This window comes from Nannospalax galili, unplaced genomic scaffold, assembly GCF_000622305.1.
Source record: "Nannospalax galili isolate Female #2095 unplaced genomic scaffold, S.galili_v1.0 scaffold426, whole genome shotgun sequence".
Taxonomy (NCBI): Eukaryota; Metazoa; Chordata; class Mammalia; order Rodentia; family Spalacidae; genus Nannospalax; species Nannospalax galili.
The window spans coordinates 938,000-965,631 of NW_008354494.1; the positions used below are offsets into that span (position 1 = coordinate 938,000).

The window sequence follows — 27,632 nt, forward strand, 5'->3', positions numbered from 1 at the left end:
CGCGGCTCTGACTGGCAGGCGGAGGGCTGTCTCCCGCGCCCGCCTGCCCGGCGCGGTCCGAGGATGCGGGGGGGCGATGCCCGGGGCCAGGGACGCGCTCTGTCACCAGGCGCTGCAGCTGCTGGCCGAGCTCTGTGCCCGCGGGGCCCTGGAGCACGACAGCTGCCAAGATTTCATCTACCACCTGCGGGACCGAGCCAGACCCAGGCTCCGAGACCCAGGTGAGCGCCGTCGCCGTCCGGCGTGACCAAAGGGATGGGGACTCGGGGGCCGCGCCAGGGCCCGAGGCGGAGGAGCGGCGCGGACGGGCGGAGGGCTCGGGGAGCTGCGCCCGGTGGCCTGACGCTGAGCCCTGGCGGGGACCCGGGCTGAGGCTGCGCGGACGCCGAGCGCGGTGGGCTGGGAGGAACCACGCCCGCCACCTGCGCTCCTGCCGCGGGGCTCCTGGGGGCGGCTCCAGCTCCGAGGTGCGCGCTCCTCTTCCCCCGCTCGCCGCCCGCCGGGAGAGGCCGCCGAGGCCTCTGGAGCGGAGAGAGGGAGGGGACAGCCCAGGAAACTCTGGGAAGTTGGGAGTTGGGGATGGCCCCGGGCTGCAATCAAATCCCACCGGGAGATGCTCAGCCCGGTGCAGCCGCTTCCTCTCAGTGCTCTGGGGTGAGAAGGGAGCGCCGAGATCGGGCTTGGAGCGGGGCCCGGGAGCCAGGTCTTGGGTAGCCGGGCTTGAACCTTTCCCCTGCGGGTCGAAAGGCGGCGAGGCCTGGGTTCCCAGCTTGACCGGTTGCCGCAGCCGGGCACCCTTAGAGTGGGTGGGTTCTCCATGCATGGCTTGTGCACCTGGCAGTTGTCCTGGTGGAAGTTGCGAAGCTCCCAACTTCGGAAAGTTCATTTATTTTGGCATTTGACCAATTAGGGTTGGAGGACAGAGTTGATTGAAGGGATTTGCTTCCTCCAGGGGCCCTAGGTCTCCAGTGTCTTCTCACTCCCTGCCGGGCACTGGAAGATACATTCCTTTCCCAGAGATCCTTCTCACTTGGAATCATTTTCTGGAATATTTTTCCAGCTTAAGTGTTTTAAATTAAAAGGGCATATCGTGGTTGAATTGCTAAAAATAGGATGAGAAAATGGCCTTTGCTTTGATGTTCCTGTATGTAAACATTGGCTATAAGCTATTGCTGTGCAAATTATTCCGTATGAGTTTTTCTCATTTTAAGCCAGTTCATTATGTAAAAATGCTTTTACCCAAAGGATAGAGAATTGGAGAGATTCACAGAGAGCCTGACTTAAATTAGCCTACTTTTGATAGGGTATTTGAAATGTGTGGGGTGAAGGCAGGTGTTAAAAGTTTATGCCAGATTTTTCTGTATCCAGAGGCTTTATTTTTCATGTCTGCTGTTACATTAAGAAGTTTATCAAATGATCACTAAATGTTTTACTTCAAAGGGAAGAATTAAATGGAGAAATACCGATTCAAGTGATTTCCCAGGAGGTTTAGTTGTCCAGCCTGTGTAAGGCTGGTGGCTGGATGAGAATGTGCTTCACTGAGCACAGTGAATGGGGGTACCTCACCTCCCCAACAGGAGTCCCAGGCGGATGCCCAAGTGGGGATGTTTAGCAGGACCAAGCCCATTGAACGTGCTTTTCCCAAAGCCAGTGTAACTGCTGGGAGCTCTCTGTTGCTGCTTCAGTGACACAGGTTCTCTGTTACCCCAGACAAGCTGTCATTTTTGCCTGGGGAAGCCGTATGCAACTGCTTCTGAATTGCACATTTCATAGCCACATCTTTTTGACCAATTTCTGCTTTCCCCCTGCCCAGGTTCTCTCAGGCCCTGCACAGGTCAGGGCTAGAGGAAAAGTCAAAAGAATCCACCTCATGAGAGATCTGATTCCTTGACTGAAACATGGCTGTGGATGAGTGGGCCTTGCTGCTCCTTGAGTTCCTGAAAGCAGAGCTCTGTGTACACTAGGGCACAAGGCTTTGAGGGACCTTCCACCCCTCTGGCTCTTTGGGTGGTCAGGAAGTAGTCTGCTCAAGAGGCAGGAGAAGGACTCTGCAAGTGCAAGGTGGGAGAAAATGAGGCCAAAGGTGGCATCCAAAGTGCTACCCTCTCCTCCAGGGCTCTTCTGCTCAGGCCAGATCTCCCTCCATTTCCCTCCTTCCTCGCTTTGCCCACATTAATTCTTTCATCACATGCATTTATCTTCATCCCTCTGAATCTGTTTGTCCAAGCGGAGAGTACCCTTAATCTCTGAGCCCTAAAAGCTGAGGGCTGAAGCTGCCCTGCACAATGCTAAGTGAACAGCACCTCTGTTGTTGCATAGAACCATCCAGAACAACCCTGTGCAGCTGCCCAGATGGGTCCCCAGAGAGCCCACTCTGTAAATGGGTGATTTCCTTTTCTGTGAAAGAATTCACCTGAATGCGGCATCCCTGCCTCTGCCTGTTGTCTACCCAAGGCTGCCCTGTGGTAGCTGTTTTTTCAATCTCCATTAATGCTTTCGGTTATAAAAGGAGAAAACATGTCATTCTCGGCAAAGTGACATTGCATCTAGGATGCTTGTTCCTTTTTTTGGAGGTTGGGTAAGGCTGGTTCACAGGCCAGTGCGCTTGAGACAGCAGGAAGAGCATGTGGAAAGGACCAGAAGCAGGAGTATCGTTGCTTTGATTCAAGGAGCAGTGACTTCAGGGGTGGCTGGAGGTGGAGAGTGGTAAGAAATGTGGTCCAAGGTTGGAGAGGGTAGGTCATGCAGGGCCTTGTGGGCAATTAGAAGGACTTTGGTTTTAACTCTAAATGACACATGAAACCATTAGAAGTTGTTGCAGAAGTGAGAACCCAGAATGCCCACATTGGGAAAATCTTGTAGAAGAGTAAGGGCGAAGACAGAGATGTGTTCCTGGTCTGTTTCTGAAATCCAGGAAGAGGTGGATGGATGCTCAGCCTGCTCCTAATGGAGGAGGTAAGATGTAACAATTATGGACCAACCTGAAGGTACTGCTACAGGCATTCTTGACAGGAGATATGAGTATGATTCTCAGATCTTTTGACCTAAGCAACCCCATTTACTGTGCAGAGGTGTTAGGACGAGGCTTGGAGTAGGGAGTGGTATCAGGAGGTTTCTACTTTGTGTTTAACTTTTTGTACATGTGAGTGTGGGATGCCTCTTCAGTTAGCCAAACTGTCTTGTAGTCAAATGGTCTTTAACACTGCCACCGGGCCATGTGCTTAGTTTGTGTCTGGAAGCCTCCCTGTCAAGATACTGGTCCTAGAAGAGCATTTACTGTTCGAAAGTTTTCCCTTATAGGGAACTGAAAGTGTTCTGAAACATCTACTCTTTGATCTTTGTTGTTTTATTGTACTGGGATTGAACCTAGGGCGTCTTGCATGCTAGCATGCTGGGCAAGTGCTCCGCCGCTGAGCTCTATCCTGACCCTTTGTTCATCTTGATTATACTTTTGTATTCAAGAACAATGTCTCATCCTTTGCTCCATGCTGTAGCCTTGGCTGTTAGGAGGTAAGGAACTGAACTACTACACACCCATTGTTTCTACATGTGGAAAAGAAAGGATGTTGGAACATAGATTTCCTGGTTTTGAAACATGTTTAAAAATATTTATTATTTTAGTTTCATGTTTATGAGTGTTATACCTGCATATATATATATATATATATATATATATATATGTACCCATGTCATTTAGTACCCACTGAGGACAGAAGAGGGCATTGGATCCCCTGGAACTGGAATTGTAGGTGGTTGTTAGCCGCCATGTGGTGCTGCTGGGATTTGAACTCTGGTCTTCTGCAAGAGCAGACAGTGCTCTTAAGCCAGAGCCATCTCTCTAGCCCCATGTTTAATCATTTTCCCTGTCTTCCCTGCAGGATGCTAGCATGTCTGTGCCATACATTTTGTGTCTGCCATTCTTTCCAAAGCACTTGCTTTGTGCCTGCAGCATCTGGGAACTTGTCAGACATGCAGGATCCCAGGCCCACTCCAGACTTACTGAATATTCATTTTTACTGTTACAGGACTCTCAAGTGAGGCATGGGTACATTTAAGTTCAAGAAATGTGGTAAAATGGAAGACATATGTGGGGACAGTGCAGTGGAGAGTGGTAAGCCATCTCACGGCCTGGCTCTCCATTTAATAAAGCCTTGGGCCTAAGTCAGAGTAACTTCTTCTGTAGTCACGTCGTGTTTACAGTTGTCTCTCGGTAGCTGAAGGACGTTGGTTCAGGACTCCCAGGATGCAAAAATTTGAAGATGTTCAGTCTTTTATGTAAAAATATAATAAGGTTTAAATGTAACCTATGCACATCCCCTCTTCTACTCTAAATCATCTCTGTTGCTTTTAATGACTAACAATGTAAATGCTCTGTAAGGAGTTGTTATACTCTATCAGAGACTAATGAAAAGAAAGTCTCTACATGGTCAGTGCAGACACATTTTTCCCCAAACATTTTTGATCTGCAGTTGTTTAAATCCATGGCTGTGGAGGGCTTGGATACAGAAAGCTGACTTTACTCACAACATAGACCTCATTGTCAATGGAAATTGCCTAAGTGTTTTTATAACAGCTATCCTTAGACTTACTTTCTCTATTTTGAACTTGTATAGTGGATTAAATCCTTAAGAGCAGGTTAAATTGTGTGCAGTTAGAGTTACCGTAATATTTTGGTTATGAATTCTGTTACCTGGGTATTAGCTTTCCATTTGTGTGTCAGCTTCACGTTTTGCATGATTTCAGTGTTTGTATCCAAGCTCTAGAAAATGTTCACTAGCTGAAGTGTGAAGCAGAGCCTTATGCAACACTGAATTCTCTTTCCAGGTAAATATTACTTTATTCTGGAAAGCACCCCTTCCCCCTCAGGGCTTTTAACTTTGGCTGCACATTAGAAATACATAAGGGCTCTAACAGAGAAAGAAAAATAGCAAAAACTTAAGGGTGGCTGGAATGTACCCTAGGCCAATTAAATCAGTCTCTAGGGGTGGAGCCTGGGATCGGTGTTTTCCTAAGTTCCTCCCATGATTCTAAGGGGAAGTCAGGTGTAGGACAACTTCCAAGACCTTAAAGCAAAGGAAATATTCACCTAACTCTTCCTTTTTGCAAAATAAGGAAAGACGGTATAAAAAACCAGGGGATTTGACTGCTGCCCTTGAATAACTGGTACCCATATCAGCTATTTGACAATATTTTTCCAAGTTTTTATTTTGAGGGCTTTAAGAAAATTATCACAAGCCTCTATTATATCCACTCAATTTGAAGAGAAAGGGCATTAAAAGTCAAGTGTGATGGCATCCATCTGTAATCCCAGAGCTTGGGAAGTAGAAACAGAAGATGAGGAGTTCAAGGCCAGTTTTAGCTGCATTGTGACTTTGAAGCTGGCCTGAGCTGCGTGAGATACTGTCTCAGAAAGAAAAGGGGGTGGGCAGACAAGGGACAATAGGAAAACTTTACCTAAAATGATTTTGTTAAAAGTTCAGAATGTAGAAATGTAGAATCTTCACTAATAGCACTTTGTGTTGAATTATAGTGAAATCACTTCTTAGAAGGTATTTATACATATATAGTAATATTTAAATATGATTTCTAAGGGAAAAATCTTCAAAATAATCATTGTGATTAAACGTTAGCCTTAATTCAAAATTTCCAAGACAAGTCAAAATAATCTCTTAAAACATTGGGATTTTTAGGAATAGTTATTGATGTGATCATGTACAATGAGATTAATTTTTTAAAAATCAATGTTAATTGCAATCAGGGTGTAGAGTCTTGTAAGGAATGAGTGACATGTTGGATGCATGATATGTGAAGATGAAATTTCCGTTTATCTCAGTGACATTTTAGGGCATCTTCATAAATATTTTATTTAAACGTGGTTTTTTTAAATCTCTGTGGGATTCCTCTACATGGGCCAGTGAGTGGTTTAGTCATGAGGTAATTATCAAGAGGGAGAAACAAAAGCAAACCTTGGTACAGGCATCACAGGCATCCCTGTGGCCTGCTGCCTCTTTCAGAATAAACAATCAAAGGCATAAACTTTTTGATGTGGTCTAGACTCTCAAGGAAGAATGAAGTTGAGAGTGAGGGCGTGCACCCCAAAACTCCCTTTGTGTTGAGCACAGGTGATGCCACTAGAAGGCATGCTGACACCTCTGTTTGTGGGCATGTGTGGCTTCCGTGGGCTTGGCTTAGAAGAAATACATGATCCCTTCTTTCCAAAATGATGTGAAGGGTGTCATAAGTTCACAAGCCAAAGTGTATAAATGGGAGAGGCTTAGAGGAATAAATTGGGGAGCTAGACTCATTGTGAGAGCATCAGTGTGGTATGTATTTCTGATTTCTGAATGAGATCACACTTGACTTGTACAGGACTTTTCTCTGTGAGAGTTGGTCTTTCTGGTAGCCTTCACTGTGCATCATCATGACTTTTCTTTTTGGGGGGATTATTGTGTAAGCCAGTCTGGGCTTCATCTCCTTATGTAGCTGAGGCTGACCTTGAACTCCTGATCTTCCTGCTCCACCTCCCAAGTGATGGGACTTAAAGCAAATACTGTTAAGCCTGGCACAACTTTTGTTTCAAGTGTTTTATTTAGTTTGTTCTGGGAATAGGCTTTAGACCAAAGCAAATGCAGAAGACCAGGCTTTGTAGATCTACTTGAAAAATTCATGCATCCTGGTGCCTGGATTTTACCACATAATTTTGTGTGTATGGCAGTAAGGATGGAGCCCAGGACCTTGTGCATTGCAGGCGAACTATTTACAGACTGAACTGTATCTATAACCAAAGGGTTTTAATTTCTTTGTGGCTTGAGACAAGGACTTGCTCTTTAGCCCAGCCTGGTCTCAAACTCACTACGTAGCTGAGGCTGTCCTGAAATCTATGTTGAACCGCCTGCCGTGTCGTCACCCCAGTGCTTAGATTACAAATGTGTACCCCTCTGCCTGGCTTACATAAAAAAAACCAGCAGTGTTGGTAAAACTATACCTAAGGAGCAACTTTTAGAAAAGATTTATTATTTTCATGTATATCTGTGTATGCCTTCATAAGTTTGTGTTCAAGAACATACATGCAGGAGCCCACAGAGGCCAGAAGAGAGCATTGGATGCCCTGGAGCTAGAGTTACAGGCAGTTGTGAGTCACCGTGTGGTAGCTGGGAACCAAGTCCTGGTCCTCTGCAAGATCAGTGAGCATTGGTAACTGGCGAACTAAATGCACAAACAAACAGCAGCAAAAATTATACCGAAGGGGAAAAAAATCTCTCAAAAAACCAGTATGATAAAGTGGAATGGAATGGGCTAAAGCTTTGGAGTCAGAATCAGATCTTTCTTGAGAGGAAGAGTTCACTCCCTGAATTGCTCATTGATAAAGTGGGACTGGCTCGTTAAGGCAGCCCAGTGTTCAGAATAAATACTCAAGTACCTGCTGGATAAATATGTGATGTTGCTGGCAGTGGTTTCCCCTCACGTTGCTTTTCAGCGGTGGGCCACGGACACACGTTCTTCCTGTTTTTATTTCTTCCTGGCAGTATTTCTTCCCTGTGTTTTTACCTGTGCACCCTGAGCAAGGTTCTACCTCTGCACTCTTGTTTTCTCATCAGTAAAATTAATGACCAGTATCTGGGTTACTGTTCCAATATCAAGATTAAGTGTGAGATGCCAGTTCAGTTTAAATTTCAGATAAATAACATGTGCTATTGTGTGGTACGTACTTATTCAAAGTAGTTATCTGTTTTCCGAAATTCTAATTGAAGTGGGCATCCTTTGTTTTTATTTGATAACGTTGGCAAACCCAATGTATCATGATGCACATAAAATACTTACGATATAATAAATGCTCAATAAACATTAGCGGTTATTGCTATGACTATTGTACAATTAAAATTATTCTTTTTGTTGTGATTACTATCCAAAGAATAGTCTTTACTGGGGGCATTTCAGGCTTCTAGGCTTTCTTCTTTTCTTCCCTCCTTTATTTCTTTCTTTCTTTTTGGTATTGTTTTTGGTTGTTTTTTCTTTTTTTTTTTAATTGAGACAGGGTGCCACTTTGTAACGTAGGCTGGCCTAAACTCATTCTGTAGCCCAGGCTAGCCTTTAACTTGTGGCAGTCCTCCTGCCTCACCTCCAGAACGCTGGGGTTCCAAGTGTGTGCTGCCGTCCCCAGTGGTGCTTCTTTTTCTCTAGCAGAGTAGCAACATTTATCTATAGTCCTCTGCTTCCAGGGGGCGGGGATAATACATGATCAACAATCAGCTCAAACTGATTTCTGGTAGATCTGTGTCACTTAGCCCTGTACATGTCCGCGGTAAATCCAGTCTGCTAATTCAACAGGGTCGAACTGGCTGTCTCATTGTTTTAATCTGTATTTCATTGTTGGTAGGATTGAATATTTTGATATGTTAAATTTGTTATGTAGTTCCTCCCAGGTGGATTTTCTGTCTATTCTGTCCAATGTGTGTGTGCTTTTTAAAATGCTTTTCTTACAAATTTGCATTTGTTAGAATGTAAAAACTCCATCAAACTAGCTCATAGAGAGACCATTGTACAGCAAATTAACTCAGGTTGTCTGACTCTAATCAGTTCACTGTACTGTACATTCTGTTTTGTATCTGTGTGTATGTGTACATGCATATGCATAATGCTTATGTGTTTGTGCTCATGTGTGAGTGCAGCACCCTCATGTGGAAGTAAGAGGATGCCCTCGGTGTTGGTCCTTGCCTTGTTTGAGGTGGAGCCTCTTCCTACATCAGGCTAGTTGGCCTTATGAGCTTCCTTGGGGTCTCCTCCTCCCTGGCACCTTACCCTAGGAATGCTGGGATTACAGATGCCTACTACCACATCCAGCTTTTCATGGGCACTGGGGATTTGAACTCAGGTGTTCATGCTTGCATGTAAGCACTTTATCTGCTGAGCCATCTCCCAGCTCTTTTGTTTTGTTTCTTTTGAGGTAGGGTATCATGCAGATCAAATAGGTGTGGAACTTAGTGTGTTGCTGAGAATGACCTTGGACCCCTTACTCTCCTGCCACCACTGTAATTTTCTCTTTCGATGCAAAGTGCTGCCTTTATTTATGTGAAATAAGAAAGAGCTCCATACTTTCAGAGGTGTTTTTTTATGATTCCACTCCATTCCATCCTTCCGTTATTCAGACTGATATGATCAATCTTTTCTAATTAAAATTAAGTTCAAAAACATTCATTGAGTGCCTCTTAAGTGCCATGTACTAGCTTACGCATGAGTAATTGAAAGATATATTAGACAGTCTTATTGCCTGTATGGAATTGAGATAAAATAATAATTGCAATTAAAAAATAAAGGCAGGAAGGGAGATAGGCACTGAATACAGTGCAGGAAAAGAGGAGAGAAGTAATTAGCAGGCTTGAAAGGGTCTGTGAAGGCTCTAGAGAAGTCTCTGTATGGGTGGAGCAGTTTGCCTGGAACTTATGGGTAGGATGGGTGGTCCATGAAATTTCAAAGCCAGTAAAACAGGAGGGAATGGGTCCTTGGTACTATAAGCACAGTGCAAGCTTGGAGTGCTGAGTAATGAGACGACTGTAGTAAATACTGGTCCAACTTGGAAGTCCTTGTAGGCCTTGTCAGAGTCCACAGTGCTAGGGCAGCTGACACAGGAAGCCTCAAAGTGCTGCGACCTATGACGAGCTGAAAGTGTCCATTCTCAGCACAAAAGGAGATTTTGGAGTCCCCTGACTGCAGCCTCGCTAGTCTTCTGTGTCCTCGTGGGAGACGCTGCAGCTGGTGGCTATGGTGTTCTCCTGCCGAAGGTAAGGTCCTGACAGGACATCTTACATTCGGTGATTCCAATTTTCGAATGCACTCATATCACCCTAAAACTCAAGTATAATTGCCTCATACAGAGGTAAAAACTGCCGTCAGCAAGCTGAGACATCTGGTTCCAACATCTGGGTTCCAGATATAATTTCAAAGATGCCAGCAGTGACATCTTGTTTCCTTGCCTGGTTATTCAATAATGAAAAAGCAGTGTGTTCAGTGGCACTTCAGTTGATGGATCCATGGACACACACAGCCTATTTCCTCCGATGTCTCAGGTCCCAGCCAGGGAATAAGCATGGAAGGCCTGCCTGGTACCCATCAGGCTGTGCTGTGAAGATATTTTTTTTCCCTTCATATGGATGCTCCAAATTAAAAAAAAAAAAAAAAAAAGCATGGTGTTTTCAAAGTAGTTAAATTGAATGCTATTAGGAGGGTCACCTGATGTCCACCTTCCATAGCTGTCTCCCCACGCATGTACTTTGCTTAACACATTTATAGGACATTCCTGGTTACTAAAGATGTTTCAGTTTGTGTTAAGGTAGTAGTCAGAACCCCTGAAGCTTTTAATCGAAAACTGAGGTGAGAAGATTTACTTCTGTTTTTGATTTTTTTTTTTTTTTGAGATAGAATATCAAACTGTAACCCAGGCAGTCCTGGAACTCTGTGGCCCTGGCTGCCCTTAAACTCATTTTAATCCTCTTGCCTCGGCCTCATGAGTGCAGGGATTACAGATATGCGCCGCCAGACCCAACTCAGATCTGCCATGTGAGTATTCTGGAGACAGGATGAAGGTGGAGTGTGCAGGTAATAATTAGGGATGGATGCCTCCTCATGTTTATTGAGCATCTCCTGGGTTCCAGGCACTGTTCCTGGTGCAGTCATATGTCATGGGAAAATGGTCTGAAAAGTGCAGCATTAGGCAGTCTCCTTGTGCAAACAGAGTACTCTCATGCATGTCTCCTTGGTGCAGCTCAATCCCTCAACATAACCTTTGTATGCAGTTGAGAGACAAGTTTTTCAGCCTCATTATAATTGTACAGTACCATTCATGTAGTCCGTTGTTGACCAAAATGTCATTTTGTGACATGTGACTATATACTACATACAATGGCTAGCTGTCTAGAGTATTGTACATGTGTGCATGCAGTTGTACCTACAGCAATAGTTTGCAAACAAAAACCAAACAGCTAGCCTCAAGGAGCTTACATATTAAGGAGGGGATTAATTGTATGTAAATTAATTAATTACATAGTATGTTAAGTAGTAACATGCTAAAGAGAATAAATATGGGAAGAGGATAAGTTGCTTTTGAGCTAAGCTCAGAAAGAGATTTGAGAACAAGACGCATGCCTGGGGGAAGAGCATTCCAGGCAGGAGAATGGCAGGTACAGAGGTCCTGAGGCAGGAACATACCTGGGGTGTTTCGATTCGTCAGGAACCAGTGGAATTACAGTGAAGTAGCGGAGGAGGAGAACACCAGTGGGTGAGGGCAGAAAGGTGATGACAGGCTGTGTGTAATGTCTAGGAGTCATTGTAAAGAACGTGATGTTAGTGTTGAGTAGATCAGTTGGTAGAGTGCTGGCCTGGTATGCACAAAGTTCTGACCTTGATTCCCAGCACTGTATGAACTAGGTAAGGTGTACAGGTCTATAATTCCAGCATTTGGGTGGTGGAGGCAGAGGGATCAGAAGTTCAAGCTCGTCCTCAGCTTCATAGCAAATTTAAGGACAGCCTGGGCTACGTGAGACCCTGCCTCAACAAAGAATAGAGAAGTAAATACTAGTGGCGGACATGAGAGAAGTTTATTTTTTTATGCTGGGAGAGTTAGCAGCACTTGTTGATAGGAATGAGCTAGCATAGAGAATGAGAATTCATGATGCCAGAGAAAGAGGGGAGGGTTGCTGGAGTGATGTCCTTGCTTTGATAGTTGTGTGCATTTTCCAGGAGTTTGGGGGCGAGGTCCAGACAGCAGAGATGTGGGTGAGTACCCAAGAAACATGGACAAAATTTAAAGCTAAGCTGTTAGATGAGTGTAGTGTTTTAATATACTCAGGCTATGGTAACAAACTCACTATAAAGGGAAGATGAGAAATTCTAATCTGCAAGCATTTATTTTCCATAGTTCTAGATGCTGGGAAGTCCAACATTGAGGCACTAGAGAGTCATTGTCACCCAAGGTCCTGTTCCCCTCAGATGGCACCTCTCTGTGTCCTCACATGGTAGCAGGGGAAAAAATGTTCTCTTGGAACATCATTGATTGATTGAGACAGAGTCTCAAGTAGCCTAGGCTCGCCTCAAGCTTTCTGTGTAGCCAACCATGACCTTGACTTCTGATCCTCCTACTTCTACCTCCCTAGTGCTGGGATTACAGGGATGTGTCACCATGCTCAGTTTGTCATGGGCCTCTTTATAAAGGGCCCTGATCCCATTCATGTGCGTTCTTCTCTTGTTTTTAATTTTTGGGCAGTATTGGTAATTAAGCCCAGTGAATGCTAGGTAAGCACTCTTCTGCTGAGCTTCATCCCCAGTGGTCCCCTTATTTTCTAATTACCTCCTAAAAGTTCTCACTTCTTAATATTGTCATGTTGGTGATTAGGTTTCAACCTGTGAATTTGAGGGCAGGACATGAATGAACATTCAGACCATAACATCTACCAAGGGCCAGAGGAACCTAGAAGTCACTCAGCTCATCAGAGATTGGGTGATATAGTACTACCAACAAGGAGACAGATTAGGACCAGTGAGAAAGTCTTCCTGGGGAGAGAGAGCAATCCACCACATGGATAAGCCAGTAAGCGCAGGAGCAGACCGTCCCACTGAGCAATGAGAGTCATTGATGACCTTCAGCCAAGTAGTTTTGGAGGAAAACACCTGGAGAAAGTCTGAGTAGTCTTTTGAGAAGAGAATGAGAGAGGAAATTTAAAGGAAAAGTGAATTTCATTAAGGAAAAGAAGACAAGTCAAAAGATGACTTTTAAAGAAAGAGAATCCTTTGTGTGCTGGAGAGAAGAAAAACGGGTACAGAGGATTGATCTGCAGTCCTGCAATGTGCTGGGTTAGTGAATGCTTCAGTCACTGATTGTCAAGGAGTCAAGGCAGAATCATGGGCACAGGAGGGTAGGTATCAGGGGAGGAATTCCATAGACGTTTGTCTTCTGATCTTCCATTCTCCCTGAAATAAGTTCTGAGAGGGGCCTGGGTCAGAAGTGATGAAGGCTTGACATCAGGGTAATTGCCTAGGAGTTGAGGGAGTGAGTGGATGCAGTGTGGCTGCTGGCCAATCCAGAGGACCTGCTTCCAGTTGGTGATCATGGCTTTCCATGGAAATCCATCTGCACAGGTGTGTGCTTCTCTTCTGCCACCTTCAACTGTGTTTGCACAAGCAAGGAAAGAGATATTTATTTTTTACTCTCTCTGTATGTGTGTGTGTGCACGTGCATGTGTGTACACATGTGCCACAACTACATATGGAAGTCAGAAGAGAACTTGTGGGAGTTGGCCCTCTCCCTCCACCATGTGGGTCTTGGCTAGCCAGCATTCACTTTCACCCACTGAGCCATCTCGCCATCCCTGTGTTTGTGTTTAAACACCTGTTGTGTGTATGCATGGAAGTGTGACAATGTTGGCAGTGTATAGCGTGAAGTGATTAGAGTGCCTGGAACTTCAATGGAATAAGGGGAGAAAGTGCACATACAAGAGGATTAGGGTGGGCTATGGATATGCCCAGTTGTATTTGCCTAGCATGCATAAAGCCCTGGATTTGATCCCAAGCACTGCATAAAACCATGGGCATATGCATGTAATTTCAGTATCTTGGAGGTAAAGACAGGAAGATAAGTTCAAAGTTATTCCCAACTGTAAAGCAAGTTCATGTAGCCTAGACTACATGAGATGCTGTTCAAAAAAAAAAGAAAAAAGAAAAGCTAATTAAGGATTAGAAAGAATGGTATGATTAAGCAGTTATGGGTTCTGAGGGGCGGGAAGACTGTTGGAAATACACTGAAGAGGAGGCGGAGAGTGGAATGTCCATGATCAGGGTGATGGAGATCCTGCCTTGGTTGGTAAGACCACTTCCAGCCATGTCCACTACTTAAGGTCCTAAGATAGGTGGAGGGCAAATTATTGAAAGAGAAGAGCTCAAAGAACTGAAGGCCCAGAGTTTCAGAAGTGTTAACCATTATACGGATATTGAATTATCCAGGAATTATGGTGAAAGTGGTTTTGGGGAGAATGACAGTAAGCCAGCAAGTGTGTTCCAGGAATGAGGGAGGCAATCTGAAGAAAGATAAACTGTCGCAACAAGGATGGGCTGATGTGGCGCAGTCAGACTCTGGGGGAGCTGAAGCTGGAGGATTTTAGAGAAAATGTCGGCAAGTTAGTTTTTATCAGGCAGAAGTGCTGAGAAACCATTTTAAGGTAGTAGATAACTTAGAAGATATTTTAAAGGTAGTCAGTCCGCTGACATAAAATAGAGGGAGCCCGGTTCTTGAGTGCTGCTGGGTGTACTGAGCTTGTGTTCACGTGCTTTGTGAGGCTGACTGCTGAAAGCCAGGCATATTTTGTGTGAAAGGAAAACGAGATTAATTTTGAATACACTAAATTCAAGGACGTACACGACACTTGGTGCAGACGTCCAGGGCAGTTGACTACAGGGCTATGGGGAAGAAGTTAGAATGTCATTGAACTCCAAAGTCTCTTACAGCTCACAAGTTTTGGAGAGTGGTTCCAGTTCTGAATGCATTGGTGTCAACTGGGAAAACATTTAGACATGAGTGCCCTTCCCCCATTGACTGAGTTAGAATCCCAGGATGACAAGCACACTATCTGTGTACATGAGTCCTATGCTCAGACAGGGCTGCAAATGGCATGCTTAATGACCTTCATGGGTTGAACTGACTTTTGTAGACTGATTGTAAAAATAAAATGCTCAAATTATCCATGCAAAATTTTTTATAAGATGTAAGGAAAGGAAATACAATCAGAACAGTGCATTTACTGCATAAAAGTGATACTGTTTTAAGCCACAGTGGGAGTAACCTTAAATTATTGTATGTAACTGCTGTTAGCAACACTAGGAACAAATTCTGTAGAAAATTTAGCTCTAGGATGTAGCTGTACTTAGTAATAATTAAAATCTTGATCTTTATTACTAAGCAGTAATATTATCATCAGTTTTTAATTTAAGATAACTGTATAGTAGATATGTTTGCAAGAACTCTAGGCCATGAGTTTGGAGAACACAGTTGCTTGGTTCTTAACCGTTATTAATCATCTTAAAATACACTTCCTTCTTGTCCAAAAAAATAAATAAATAAAATAAAATTCCTGGAACAGAGAAAGAATTTGACCAGAATGAGGCCACATTATAGCTACTTGTAACACTTTATTCAGAAAATAAAGTGATTCAGAGACTCCCAGATGAAACATATTTTCAATTTTATTTTTTCAAATACTTTGGATGTCAGATGCTGGCATAGCTGAAATCTCTCCGAAGGCTTTCTGGATTATTTCCGAGAGAATGAGAACGCAGGCCTGCCTGTCCCTCTTTAATCTCTTCCTCTGTGACTGCTACTTCAGATTTCACGTCACTGTAATATCCAGAATTTATAGGTCACTCTTCTTCTGGGGCTTTTAGGGTACTTTTTGTGTATTACTTTAATTTTGAGGTAGCTAAAAGTCATCATGCTATGGAATTTACTTCGGAGAGTGTCTACAAAAAGAACTAGAAAATCCCCCGAAGTGTTTCTTTCTTTTCTTCCATATGCTCTTGATAGAAACAGCCCTTGATTCTAACCTACGCTATTTTGAGGTCATTTATGTGTAGATTACTGGGACTTTCTTTGGGGAGAAAAATCTAATCCCCACAGGTTCCGTTTGAGAGGACCCACTCAGCAGACTGATGAGGATTAAAATCACAGCTCTCTTCCATTCCGATGTGTATGTTTTCATCTTTTAATTTTTATAGTCTTATGCCTCAGTAACCCAATCATTGCTGTTTTCCCAGTGCCTTGATCTGTGGGAATTGGGAGGTTAAACTGGGAGCGCCATGGCGTGTAGGTAGATGGTTGTGTCATAGGGTTTGAGGTTGTAGCCCACAACGTAGTTGACTCATCAGATTAGATCAGGGAGGCTCCAGCAAAGAAGCAGGTGGCAAATGGTGGCCTTTGTAATGCCATTGACAGCCTTTCCTATGAAGACAGTCCAGGTTAGCTTTCCACTGCCTGATTCTTTCAGTGTTCAGAAAATAGTTTCAGGGGTTGGCGAGATGGCTCAATGATTAAGAGCACTTGTTACTCTTCCAGAGGACCCAAGTTCTGTTCTCAGCACCCACATCAGGCAGCTCGAGACTGCCTGTAACTCCAGCTCCAGGTTATCCAGTGCCCTCTTCTGACATCCACGGACACCAGGCATGCACATGGTGCATACACATACATCCCAGACACCCATAAATACATATAAAATAAAGGTAAATGAATCTTTAAAAAAGAAAATTGTTTTATTAAATATACTAATAAGAGCAAAACAATTGTCCATGGATTTTATTTTCTTTATTTGCCCTTTTGCTAAAGCTTCATACTAATTTTAATTAATATTCTGGAAACAATGCAAAATATGCTATCACATGAAATTCATAATACAATAAACAAAGAAGACTTAGCAGCCTTGAGCTTTTAATCAGTGAAGCAAAAATAAATGCATAAAACTGAGTTTATTAAAACTTTACAACTTAAGAAACTACTTCACTAATAATACATCAAATAGACAAAATAAATAGGCAGAAGATACAAGTGATGTAGTTAAAAGTCTGACATATGTACATAGGGAACGTCCTACCCAACAAGAGAAGTTATGATCAGGAACCATTAAAAAAAACTTGATCAGTACATGGTCACACCATGGAAAAGACACATTAACTTTGGAAGATAAAATTTCTATGGGCAGCTGAGCATGGTGGCACATACCTGTAATCCTAGAACTTGGGAGGCCAAGGCAGGAGGCCTCATTCCTTTCAAGTATAAAATTTAGTTCTTTTTCAGTAAATCTACAGGATTGTTCAAGCATACTATAAATCAATTCTAGAAAATTCCCATTACCCTAGAAAGATCCCTCATGTCCATGCACTGCTAATTCCCACCCCAAGAGAACACTAAGCTACTTTCCGTCTCTACATGTACTGCTACTGGGCATTCTGTATAAACGGCATCATATTTATGAGAGGGTGCTTTTGAAGCCCAGCCATGTTACCCATAGCATTTGGGGCTTTGTTGTTGTTGTTGTTGTTGTTGTTGTTGTTGTTGTTTTAAATCCTCTAGGTTCAGAGCTGATGATTCAGCTAGAATGGCTGGCCAGCAAGCCCCTGCATCCTCCAGGCCCTTCACTTCCCCAGCACTAGGATTATAAATGCATACCACCATGCGTCTGGCCCTTCATGTGGGTACTAGAGATCCAGACTCAGATCCTCATGCTTGTGTGGCAAGTACTTTACTGACAGCCATCTCCCTGCCTCCCTAGATACAACTTTTTATATGGATGTATTTTTTCATTTCTCTTAGCTGAATACCTAGAAACAGGATTTCTGGGTCATATCGTAAATCTACATTTAACGTTTTGATGAACTGCCAAACTGTTTTCCAAAATGACTTCAGTGTTTTACAATCCCACCCGTAGTGTACAAGGGTTCTCATTTCTCCATTGCCTTGTCAACATTCGTCATTACCTATCTTTTTTATTATAGTCATTCCAGTGGGTGTGAAAAGCTATCTCATTCACAAGAGTAGGTTTCTGAAGAAACAAATACCATCATTTGAGGTGGTGCCAAGGAAGCATGTGATAAAATGTAGCATTATTCCTGATAATACCTTCCAAAACAGAGAGCTAGTATCTTAATGTGATAGGGATGAGGTTGTGACTGATGATGACAGAAACCACAATTGTAACAGTAATAGTGGTACATAATAGGATTTAGTGCCACACACTGTGCCAAGTATTTGCATAATCATTTAATTCAGCTGCAGTGAGGTGGGGTCTGCTGGTATAGGGAAGAGGAATTCAAAGCTTAGGCAGAGCTAGTGATCTCTCTGGCTCTACACAGCCAGCCAGTCCACCTGGGAAGCTGGAGTTGAAGGGGGCACTCTGAGTGCAGATGGCCCCTGTTAGCCCTTGTGCTCTGAGGTGGGGGAGCTCACCTCGGCCTCCTGGCCTCTTCCTCGACTCCTCTGATGCATCTGAAACACTGCCTCCACTGCCTTCTTCACATTACTGTATTTCCTGTTCTTGGGGAAAAATAAAAAGGTGCACAGAAATATGAAACAGAGCAAAAACCAACTAACACCAGCAGTGTAGTGTCTGGTAAAGGGAGCGTTGCATGTGACTGGGGGAGAAAATGGGTTACTCATTGAATAGTGTTGATAAAATTCGCTAATTGTTTGGGGTAATATTCCTGCTCCCAAATTTTCCTCTAGTTTAAATTTTGTGAAAAATTAAGCCATTAGCTTTCCACAGGAAAATATGTGATAATTATTGGATAATCATGTTTCACTACACATGATGATAAAGCGATAATAGCAGATTAAATGCACAAGTAGAGTCAGACATGGTGGCCCATGCCTATAATCCCAGTATCAGATCAAGACTGGGAATGTGGCTCAGTTGTTGAAGTGGATGGTGCAGAATCATGAAGACCCGAGTTTGGATCCCCAGCACCCACATAAAAGCAGGTAGCTGGGACTCTAGTACTTGAGAACAGAGTTGGACAGACAGGTGGATTCCCCACAGCTCATTGGCCATCCAGTCTAGCTAATCAGTGAGTTCTGAGTTCAGTGAGAAATGCTCTCAAAAAAAAAAAAAAAAAAAAAGGTAATGGTGGAGGAAGGTCCCTTCAAACTGGCCTCCATACTTATATGTGCTCCCACACAAAATGCACACATACGCAAACACACGCAAGCACACACGCACACTAAATAAATTCAAGGCCAGCCTTGATCATTTGAAGTAAATTTTAAAAAATCATCTTGGCTGGCGTTGTAGCTCAGTGATGGAGTCCTTGCCTAGCATGCATGAGGGCTTGGGTTCAATTCCCATTTTTTAAAAAAGATTTATTATTTATTTTTGTTTCTGTGTGTCTCTGTAGGTGTGCATGTGTATGCCTGAGGAGATCGGAAAAGGTATCGGAATCTCAGGAGCTGGAGTTACAGGCAGTTATGAGCTGCCTGACGTGGGTGCTGGGACTCAAAACTGTGGTCTTCTGGAAGAGCAGTGAGCCCTCTGGACCTCTGAGCCTTCTCTCTAGTCCAATCCCCAGGGTTTGTTGTTTTCAGCTCTCTCTTTTAAGATGAAGGTAGGCTGCCCAGGTCTGGAAGATTCCAAGTAGCTATAGGATCTACGTTCTTTCTATTTTTTCTTTTTAGTTCAGAGCTTTGAGACCTTGATCTTTTTATATAGTTGAGAATGACCTTGAACTCTGGATCTTCCTGCCTCCGTCTCCCAAGTGCTGGGCTCACTGACATGCACCCCCTTGCTTGGCTTAGTCTGCTCTTTTGGAATAATCTTTCTTAATGTCCCACTCAACCTCCTGCTTTCATCCATTGATCAGATTCTGTAAGTGCCCCTACCTCCTATGAGAAAAGGGAGAAGTGAGGTTTCTTAGCTTGATAGGTTGTCAGTACAGATACAAATAATGCCTGAAAAAATGTTGATTTACTGGCAACTACCAGTTTCTGTCACATTTGAGGTAGGCGAAGCCTTTGCATGACCCCAAAGCTAACAACCATAAAAGATGGGGTTGGCAAATTTCGACAAACATAACAATATAAACATTTTTGAAGGCGATATTAAAAGCAAACTGAAAGTATACCACCAAGTAGGGCATGTCAATAGCAACAAATGACAGAGAATTAACATTCTTAAAGTATGTAGAAATACACTTATTAATGAGAAATGTGATATCTGTGCCTTTTGGAGAGAAAAATGCCATTTTTTAAAATTCTGTAAGCGTACAAGAGCACAGTGTTACTGTTCAGGCAGTTCTTAGTCTTAGGTATACATTTTTGTTTGTTTTGAGTGTTTTCATTTTAATTCTCTGCCCTCAAGGGCACATTCTGGGCTCGTCTGTTAAATGCTCGCCTGTGTTAATAAATATCCAGTGATGGGCTGTTTGATTTTAGGGCAGACTTGATGTGCTTACCTGAATGCTCAATTAACTGCCATGGTGAGAATCGTCTGCTTTGAGATAGATAAGAAGATCAAATCAGTAACCATTCTCAGTCCATGCTCAGTCCGGTGCATCATCAGGAAGTGAATTAAAGAGAAACCGTTAGTGGTCCTTTTCCTACATACTAATGACTGAATTTCAAATCCTAGAAAAATCTTTGCATATTATTGCTGTTATAGATTGAAATGTTTTAACTGAGTTCAGGACTTGGGATCATTGGAAGGGGGCACTATTTCTGGCCAGATTATTTAGACAATAATAATTCTTCACAGTTTCCTGTTAACATCTTCTGATTTAACAAGCAAGTTGGAGCCAAGTGATTTTTGGCTATTTGGTATCCTTGGTAACCACTGTTAGATGATGAATTGAATCAGTTAAAATTAATTTTTTATAAAACTATGCTTTCATTAGAGGGTACTGGCTTTGATGTTTGCATGCACAAGAAATCCACATGCATGCACACATGTATGCAGTGTCATTGGAGATGGAGACTATTATAGGAAAACCCTGCAAAGCCTAGCAAAAAAATCCACATAACAAGTGGGGAAGATGAAGGAAGGTTGCAAAGGACTCTGCCTTTCAGGACTCTGCCTCTGTTTGGAGAGGGGAGACTTATATAAATGAAGGAACCTGAGGCATAATAACCACTGTGTGAGCTTTTGTTTGACTGGAGAAGTAGCCTTCCTTTCCCACATCTGTGAGTGCTAACCTGCATGACAAAGCTATTTTATTGTTACAGAAGTTTGGAATAGCTAGAGAACACATTTTTTTTCTGATATGAAATAATGCTGCATATATTGAAGCTCCAGACTTACTTGCAATGTCAACTGAGGAAGAATTTTCCTTTGGTCCTGAGAGGTATGCCTTGCCTGAGGGCCCTACCTGCTATAACCCTGCACTCCCAGAGGTTAACTTTTTGACAGTATTGCTTAAATGAGGGAAAGTCAGTGCTGAGTGAACAGTCTGGTGTGGATGACTGATGGGTGCTGTAGTTGTACTCCCATCCACATCTGGATCTGTAGTGAAGGGTAGGTGAGAGCAACCCACAGCACTGACGTGTGTCCTCAGACGGTGGCCCAGGCCTTCACTCTGCAGATTCCCCAGAGGAGCTGAGGAGGAATGGATGCTCCTGTTTTCACCTCCACACATGATTTTGGCTACTGATGACCCCAGGTGCTTCTGCTTTCTCTCAGAGGAGCTGGAGACGGAAATTGAGGCTGGGGGAGCAGGCGCTGAGCTTTTGGGAGAGAACTCACCAGTTCATTTTTGAGATTGAGTGCTTGGAAGTCTTTATTATTTGATCTGCCTTTGTTCTGTGTGTAAATACTTCCTAAACAAACACTTCAAGCAAAGTGCTAGGCAGTCTATGCAACCTGGGTTCAAAGACTGCTTTACTGCCTGATAATTGTGCGCCCTGGGGACAGTGACCTAGCTTCTTGGGGTTTCAACATCCTCTTCTGCAAGATGAGGATAGTAGTGTTTATAGGAGAACTGTGAGAGATGTGAATAAGATTGGAACAGGACATGACACAGAGATCAATTAGTGTTAGTTCTCTCATTGATCTGCACAAGCAATTCCTAGCACATTTTTTATTTTTGCTTCTGTTCATCAGTCCTGTCTTTCCTCGGGCTCTACTCTGGGCTCTACTCTGTAGTTATTTTGTCGTCTTTTTCTTCAGCTTATCTTTGCTTGCTTCATTTTATCTTCCAGACTTTATTCATCATTTTTGTTGCTTTTCTCTTTTTTTAATTTTATTATTTTTATTTTAAGTGTACGAGTGTTATGCCTACATGTAGGTAAGTGCAGTGTCTGCGGAGGTCGGAAGAAGTTGTTGGATCCCCTGGGACTGGAGTTACAGACAGTTGTTAGCTGCCATGTGGGTGCTGGGATTCGAACCTGGATCTTCTGCAAGAACAACCAGTGTTCTTAAGCTCTGAGCCATCTCTCCATCGCCCCTATTTGTTTTTTAAAACAAGGTCTCACTGTAGCTCAGGCTGACTCAGAGATTGTGGTGATTTTCCTATTTCAATTCTGGGATTACAGGTGTACACACCACACTTGGTATTTGCTGTTTTTCTTAAGTGCATAATGGGATTTAGCTATTTATTTGTCATGGAGCCAGTGTAACAGGACCCTCCCTGGGCACTGTCCATGATGCTGGTGTTACTATGATAAAAAAGACTTGGAACCTGTCCTGGAGGATGTTACCTTCTCCTGAATGATAGGGATCAGTAAATACTGTAGAAAGAGAAAGTGTGGTATGATAGGAGGGCACTTAACCCTCAAAGAAAGCTTCTTCAGAGGAGAAACAAATCAGCCTTGAAGTGTTGAGAAAGTGAGTATCAGGCCAACCATTTGGATGAAACTGATTAGGTATAAGGTCAACAGAGTTAGACTGAGGTGTTAGACTACAGACTGTTCAGGTGATGACAGATAAAAGAAAGATAAGAAGGTCTTGTGAGCCATATCAAGAATCTGGATTGTACATTAATGGTAATAGCGATGGGCTTTGTATTTGAGGTTTATTTAGGCATTTGGGTCATAGACTATGCAGGAGTAGAAACAGATCACAGGTATCAGAGATTGGATTGGGTTTCAGTAATATGTGTTTGGGGTGTGTAGTACTTGTAGATGTCAGTTGGAAGTGAAAAGAGCAGTTTTAAACATTACTTTGAAGTTTCGGTAGGGATTGCATTTGTTACTCTCTTGCTCTTTCTTTTAAAAACGTGCTTGTCATCCTCTTGCACACACTTACATTTTGATATGGTACAATTATTTGTATCCAAGGGAGGTCATAGTGTAAGAGCATAGTTGAGGTGGGGGAACGCTGTGTGCATTTTCTGTGAAGCCAGTGAGAAGAAAACGGGGAGAGCTTAGCTGTGATATCCCAGGAGTTGCTCACAGGAACTGAGAGGATGATTCTCTCCAGGAAGCAGAAGTGCCTATAAGTGCCTCTCCTGGCCAGAGCATGGCCTGACTGTGGTGTCAGTACATGTGTGAACGAGGTGTTGAAAAGAATGATCAACTTTTACCTTAGTAAACTTTGCCTAAGACTACAGAAGTCCTCAAATCACCTAATTTCATCCCAGAAGCAGCCATGGTTTTTTTCCTGCTGGATTTTTATCTTTGGAGTCTGTGCTGGATAGCTTTAGCATCAACTTGACACACCTGGGTTGAGGGAGCCTCAATTGGGGAATTGCCTCCATTGGACTGGCCTGTGGCCATGTCTGTGGGGCATTTTCTTGATTGTTGAGTGATGTGGGAAGGCCCAGCCCACTGTAGGTGGTGCCACCCCTGGGCAAGTGGGTTTGTGTTGCATAAGAAAGCAGGCTGAACAGGGGCCAGGGGAGCAAATCAGTAAGCAGCGTTCTTTCATGGCCTGTGCTCCAGCTCCTGCCTCCAAGTTCCTGCCCTGAGTTCCTGCCTTGGGCTCCTGGATGAACTGTGACCCGGGGGATGTAAGCTAAATAAACCCTTTCCTCCCCAAGTTGGTAGTGGTCAGAGTATTTTGTCACAGCAATGAAGAACAAACTAGGACAGAGTCTATTTTTATTTCAGCCCTTTGAGATTAAGTCCTATGATACGTTTACTACCTGCTGCACTGTGCAAAACTGCCTTTGATCAGTCCAAGCTTCGCTGCTCTTTGCTTCCAGTCAACTCCCTCATTCTCATATTTCATAATTTGTTGTTCAGACTGTCAGTGCAAGAAACACAGCTCTCCTCAAAGTAGATTAGAGATCATTTGTTCTGGAGCCAAAAATTTGTGACCATGGCTCAGGAACATAGATTGAGGTTACCCCAAATTCCATGTCCCATCATGGTAGTGGTTTCATGAAGTCTAAGAAAATTATAAATCAGCACATGTTTCAAATACATTAATGGGAACATCAGGTGGGCATGTTACAGCAAAATGTGCAAATCTCTGCTATGGGCCTCTAATATGATCTGGTGACATTCTTAGCCTGTGGGTTAGTGGAAGCTAGGGATTTGTTGATGCATTCTGATGGATTTACCTAATAGAAGGATGTTAGGTCACATACAGAGGTGAGTAGTAAAGCTCATTTGGCTTTGGACTTGCAACATTCCAATCTCTTCATGTCCTTGAAGTTCTAATCAATCAGCCTTTGTAGCTGCAGCTTCTTTCTGGGAACTTTAATCCATAGAACCATGTCTATGTAGTTCACTCCTTTCGTAATTGTTTTAGTCTTTGCTCAGACCTCTGTTAGTTTGTCTTTTTCATGTTACTAGTGTCCTTGGTTGTTTCTCCCAGTTAACCTGACCCCTCATCTCTCTCTCTCGGTAGATTTTCCCTTTCTTTACCCCTCACCATGTGATGCATGCAACTGAACATCTGGGGTCGTTGCTTTAAGGTGAAGGAATGATTCTTTTCCTTTTCAGGATGTAATACCCCTACAAAAGGCCAGTTACCCAAGAAACTTAGAAGGAGGTTCCCAGGCCTTTGCCGTGGCCAGGCTCCTCCATCAACAAACATCACGTTGTATTGAGACTATAGCATCTCCAACACACTTGATCCCACATACAGACTTTGGGATAGTTTCCTGAAGATTCTTACAAATCCATCAGATTCAGAAATGATAGATGCCCTAGCTTTGCTATCCTGGCCTGCTTAAGTGGAGGTTATTGGTGGAGATTGGTTCCAGGGCATCAGGGCTGCACATGACCAGCTAGCAGAGTGAACAGTCTTTGTTCCAGTTGAGTCCAGGAGCTTTGTCTGCAGGCATGGCGTCAGCTCATCCTCCCCAAATGGCAAGTCTCCGGGCTTCATGTAGGTGTTCTCCTTGCTCGCACAGCTCATGAGATACCTTCACTTGCTGAATTTCCTCCCCCGCCTTCACACCATTGCAGTCCAATTCCCACACCTACCCCTCCTCTGAGGCTGCTTCAACTATAGTCATCAGTGACCTGCTAATTGCTAATCCCAGTGGGCACATTTCAATCCTCGGAATGCTGCTGCATTTAAAACGGTAAGCATTGCTTTCTGCAGAGTCTCTTAAATTTTGCATCAGGAAATCTCATTCCTTTCATTCTCCTCTCATTGATGTCTTTTCTTCTACTTGCCCCATAAATGTTGGTATTTTTCCAATTGCTAGCGTAAGCATTCTGCTTTCTGCAGTCTCTTAAATTTTGCATCAGCAAATCTCATTCCTTTCATTCTCCTCTCATTGGTGTCTTTTCTTCTACTTGCCCCATAAATGTTGGTATTTTTCCAATTGCTAGCTTGACCCACCGTTTTCCACACTTGGGCACATCCCCCAAGTTGTCCTCTCCCATGTCAAGATTCAGGAGACCCCGACATGCTGCTGCTTTCTGCAGTCTCTTAAATTTTGCATCAGCAAATCTCATTCCTTTCATTCTCCTCTCATTGGTGTCTTTTCTTCTACTTGCCCCATAAATGTTGGTATTTTTCCAATTGCTAGCTTGACCCACCGTTTTCCACACTTGGGCACATCCCCCAAGTTGTCCTCTCCCATGTCAAGATTCAGGAGACCCCGACATGCTGATAATTCCAAATCTGTATTCCAGCCTGGGTTCTGCTGAGCTTCAGCTCTCCACTTGGGCAGAGCGGCCTCCGATTCAACATGCCTCAACCTGGAGTCAGGGTTCTTGCCTTTCCCCTTACCACTGTTCTTCTGTCTGAAGCATTCTTCTCACAGGTCCCCCGTGGCTCATCTCTCAGTTTATTTGGCCTTACTGCTCAATAAGTGACTTCCCACAAAGGCCTCATGTGCCTGTTCCTTCCCTGGCTTATTTTTCTTTGGAGTACATACACCAGAATTTATAGAGTATTCTTTGCTTGTTTATTGCTTGCCTTCCCCCTCTAGCATGTGAGCTCCATTTATCTCCTTCACTATCATGTTCACGTACCTGGACCACTTTCTGTTGCCCAAATAGTAAATAGATGGATAAATTATTCCCTCCGTTCCAGACTTCTGCCTTTTTCTAATCTCAATGGGTGATGCTACTCCAACCCCAGTCACTCAAACCATGAAATGGGAATCATTCCACAAAGGTTTATTACCATCACCACCACCCGTTATCCATGTCCAACACCACCAATATCCACTGGTTTTCTCTCGGAGTTCTTCCTGTTTTCTGTCTCCCATTTCCATTGCTGTGACCGTCACCCACTTTCACACCATCAGACCTTTCCCTGCAGTGTGGCCGCCCCTCACCGTTTCCTGCTTCTGTCTTTAACTGTCCAGATCTACCCTTGTTGGAAGCCAGACTGGACTGAAAACTAGGGATGACTTCACCACTTTCCTTTGTAAAACCCTTCAGTGGCACCAATCAACAGCAGGATCAAGATCACAGTGCTTTGCATGACATATATGAGATTAATCAGGTCAGATAATGTGAATCCCTTGTTTTATGCTGACAGTTGGCTGCAGTTTCTTGCCTCTGAACTGCTCCCTCAGCCCGGAATGATTCTCCCTGCTCTTCCTCTTCTCTTCTACCACATTTCCCCTCCCCTTCTTCTCCCCCTCCCTCTCCCCTCCTCTTCCCAATCCTCCCCCTCCCCCCTCCTCCTTCTCTTCTATTGTTGTTTGAGACAGGGTCTCACTCTGGAGTCCTGGCAGGCCTGGAACTCACTATGTAGACCAGGCTGGCCTTGATGGCACAGAGATCCCTCTGCCTATGTCTCCTGAGTACTGGGATTAAAGGTGTGCACTGCCACACCCAGCCTCGGTGCATTCTTCTTGGTCATTCTTTTAAACCTCTGCTTCAGGGTCAACTGTGTCCCTGTTGGCACATCTGTCCGTGTACCTGCTTCCTTTACTGTGGAAACTTGTTGAAAGGAAAGGATGCGTATTGTTCCTGTTTGTCTTCCCCTCACCTAACTTAGTGCTTGAAGCATAATAGCTATTTGATCAATGTTTGAATAGATGAAAGAAGAATGAGAGGCTTGTGTCGATGTTTGCTTGGAACTGAATTCTGGTCCTTGTCATCAAGTTACTCCGTGGAATTGCATTTCCCCAACCCAAAAGATATTAGTGTGATTTGCAAAATGAGAATTCATTATGTGTTGTTTACTACAGAATACTCTGTTTACATTTCTCAGGAAGTGTCCATGTCCTCCTACCTTGCTCATTGTTCGTTAAGATCAGAAGTCAGTGATAACTACAAAGGAAGCAAAGGGGAGGGAGGGAGGAAAGGCCTTTGAAAGTTTACGTTCATTTTATTCTTTATAAACATGAAGGGTTTTCGCTAAAGGGCATTTTATTTTCAGTACTAATGTAATTTTGCTGTTATAATCTATGTGTTGTGTTAGACTCATGGGCAACATGGTTTAGTGGATAACTCCTTAAGCATCCGTGTATACTTAGTTGAAAATTAATGTTCCTTCCCCCGAGGACATGCTGAGTTTGAGTTTTCAGTGCTGAAACACATGTTTCTGTTGTAGAACTTTATCATTAATTTGTTGGAAATCATGCTCAGGGTATTTTCAGTTGAGCAATTTCATCACGGTGGTGTGTAAAGATTCACCAAGAAGTCAGTGTGCCAAAAATGCTCTGGATGTGTTAAAAGCTAGAAACACTGTATGTTACTTACATGGCAGAGAAAAGCTATTTCCAAACTGAGGAAAGTGTTTAGTGCTTGCATCTGTACAGTG

At 43.4% G+C, this 27,632-nt stretch overlaps 1 protein-coding gene across 3 annotated transcripts in view; it reads left to right on the forward strand.

Moving 5' to 3' along the window:
* The first annotated feature begins 1 nt into the window (after position 1).
* LOC103748885 (synaptotagmin-9) overlaps positions 2-27,632 on the forward strand; it is a 254,122-nt gene continuing 226,491 nt past the window's right edge. For 2 of the 3 annotated variants that reach the window (XM_008851665.2, XM_008851666.1), the window contains exon 1: positions 8-221. In XM_008851665.2, coding sequence (XP_008849887.1) covers positions 77-221 — 145 coding nt within the window. In that variant the 5' untranslated portion in view covers positions 8-76. Of the gene's footprint in view, positions 222-27,632 lie in introns of all 3 variants that reach the window. The other variant, XM_029555288.1, reaches the window with a different exon arrangement.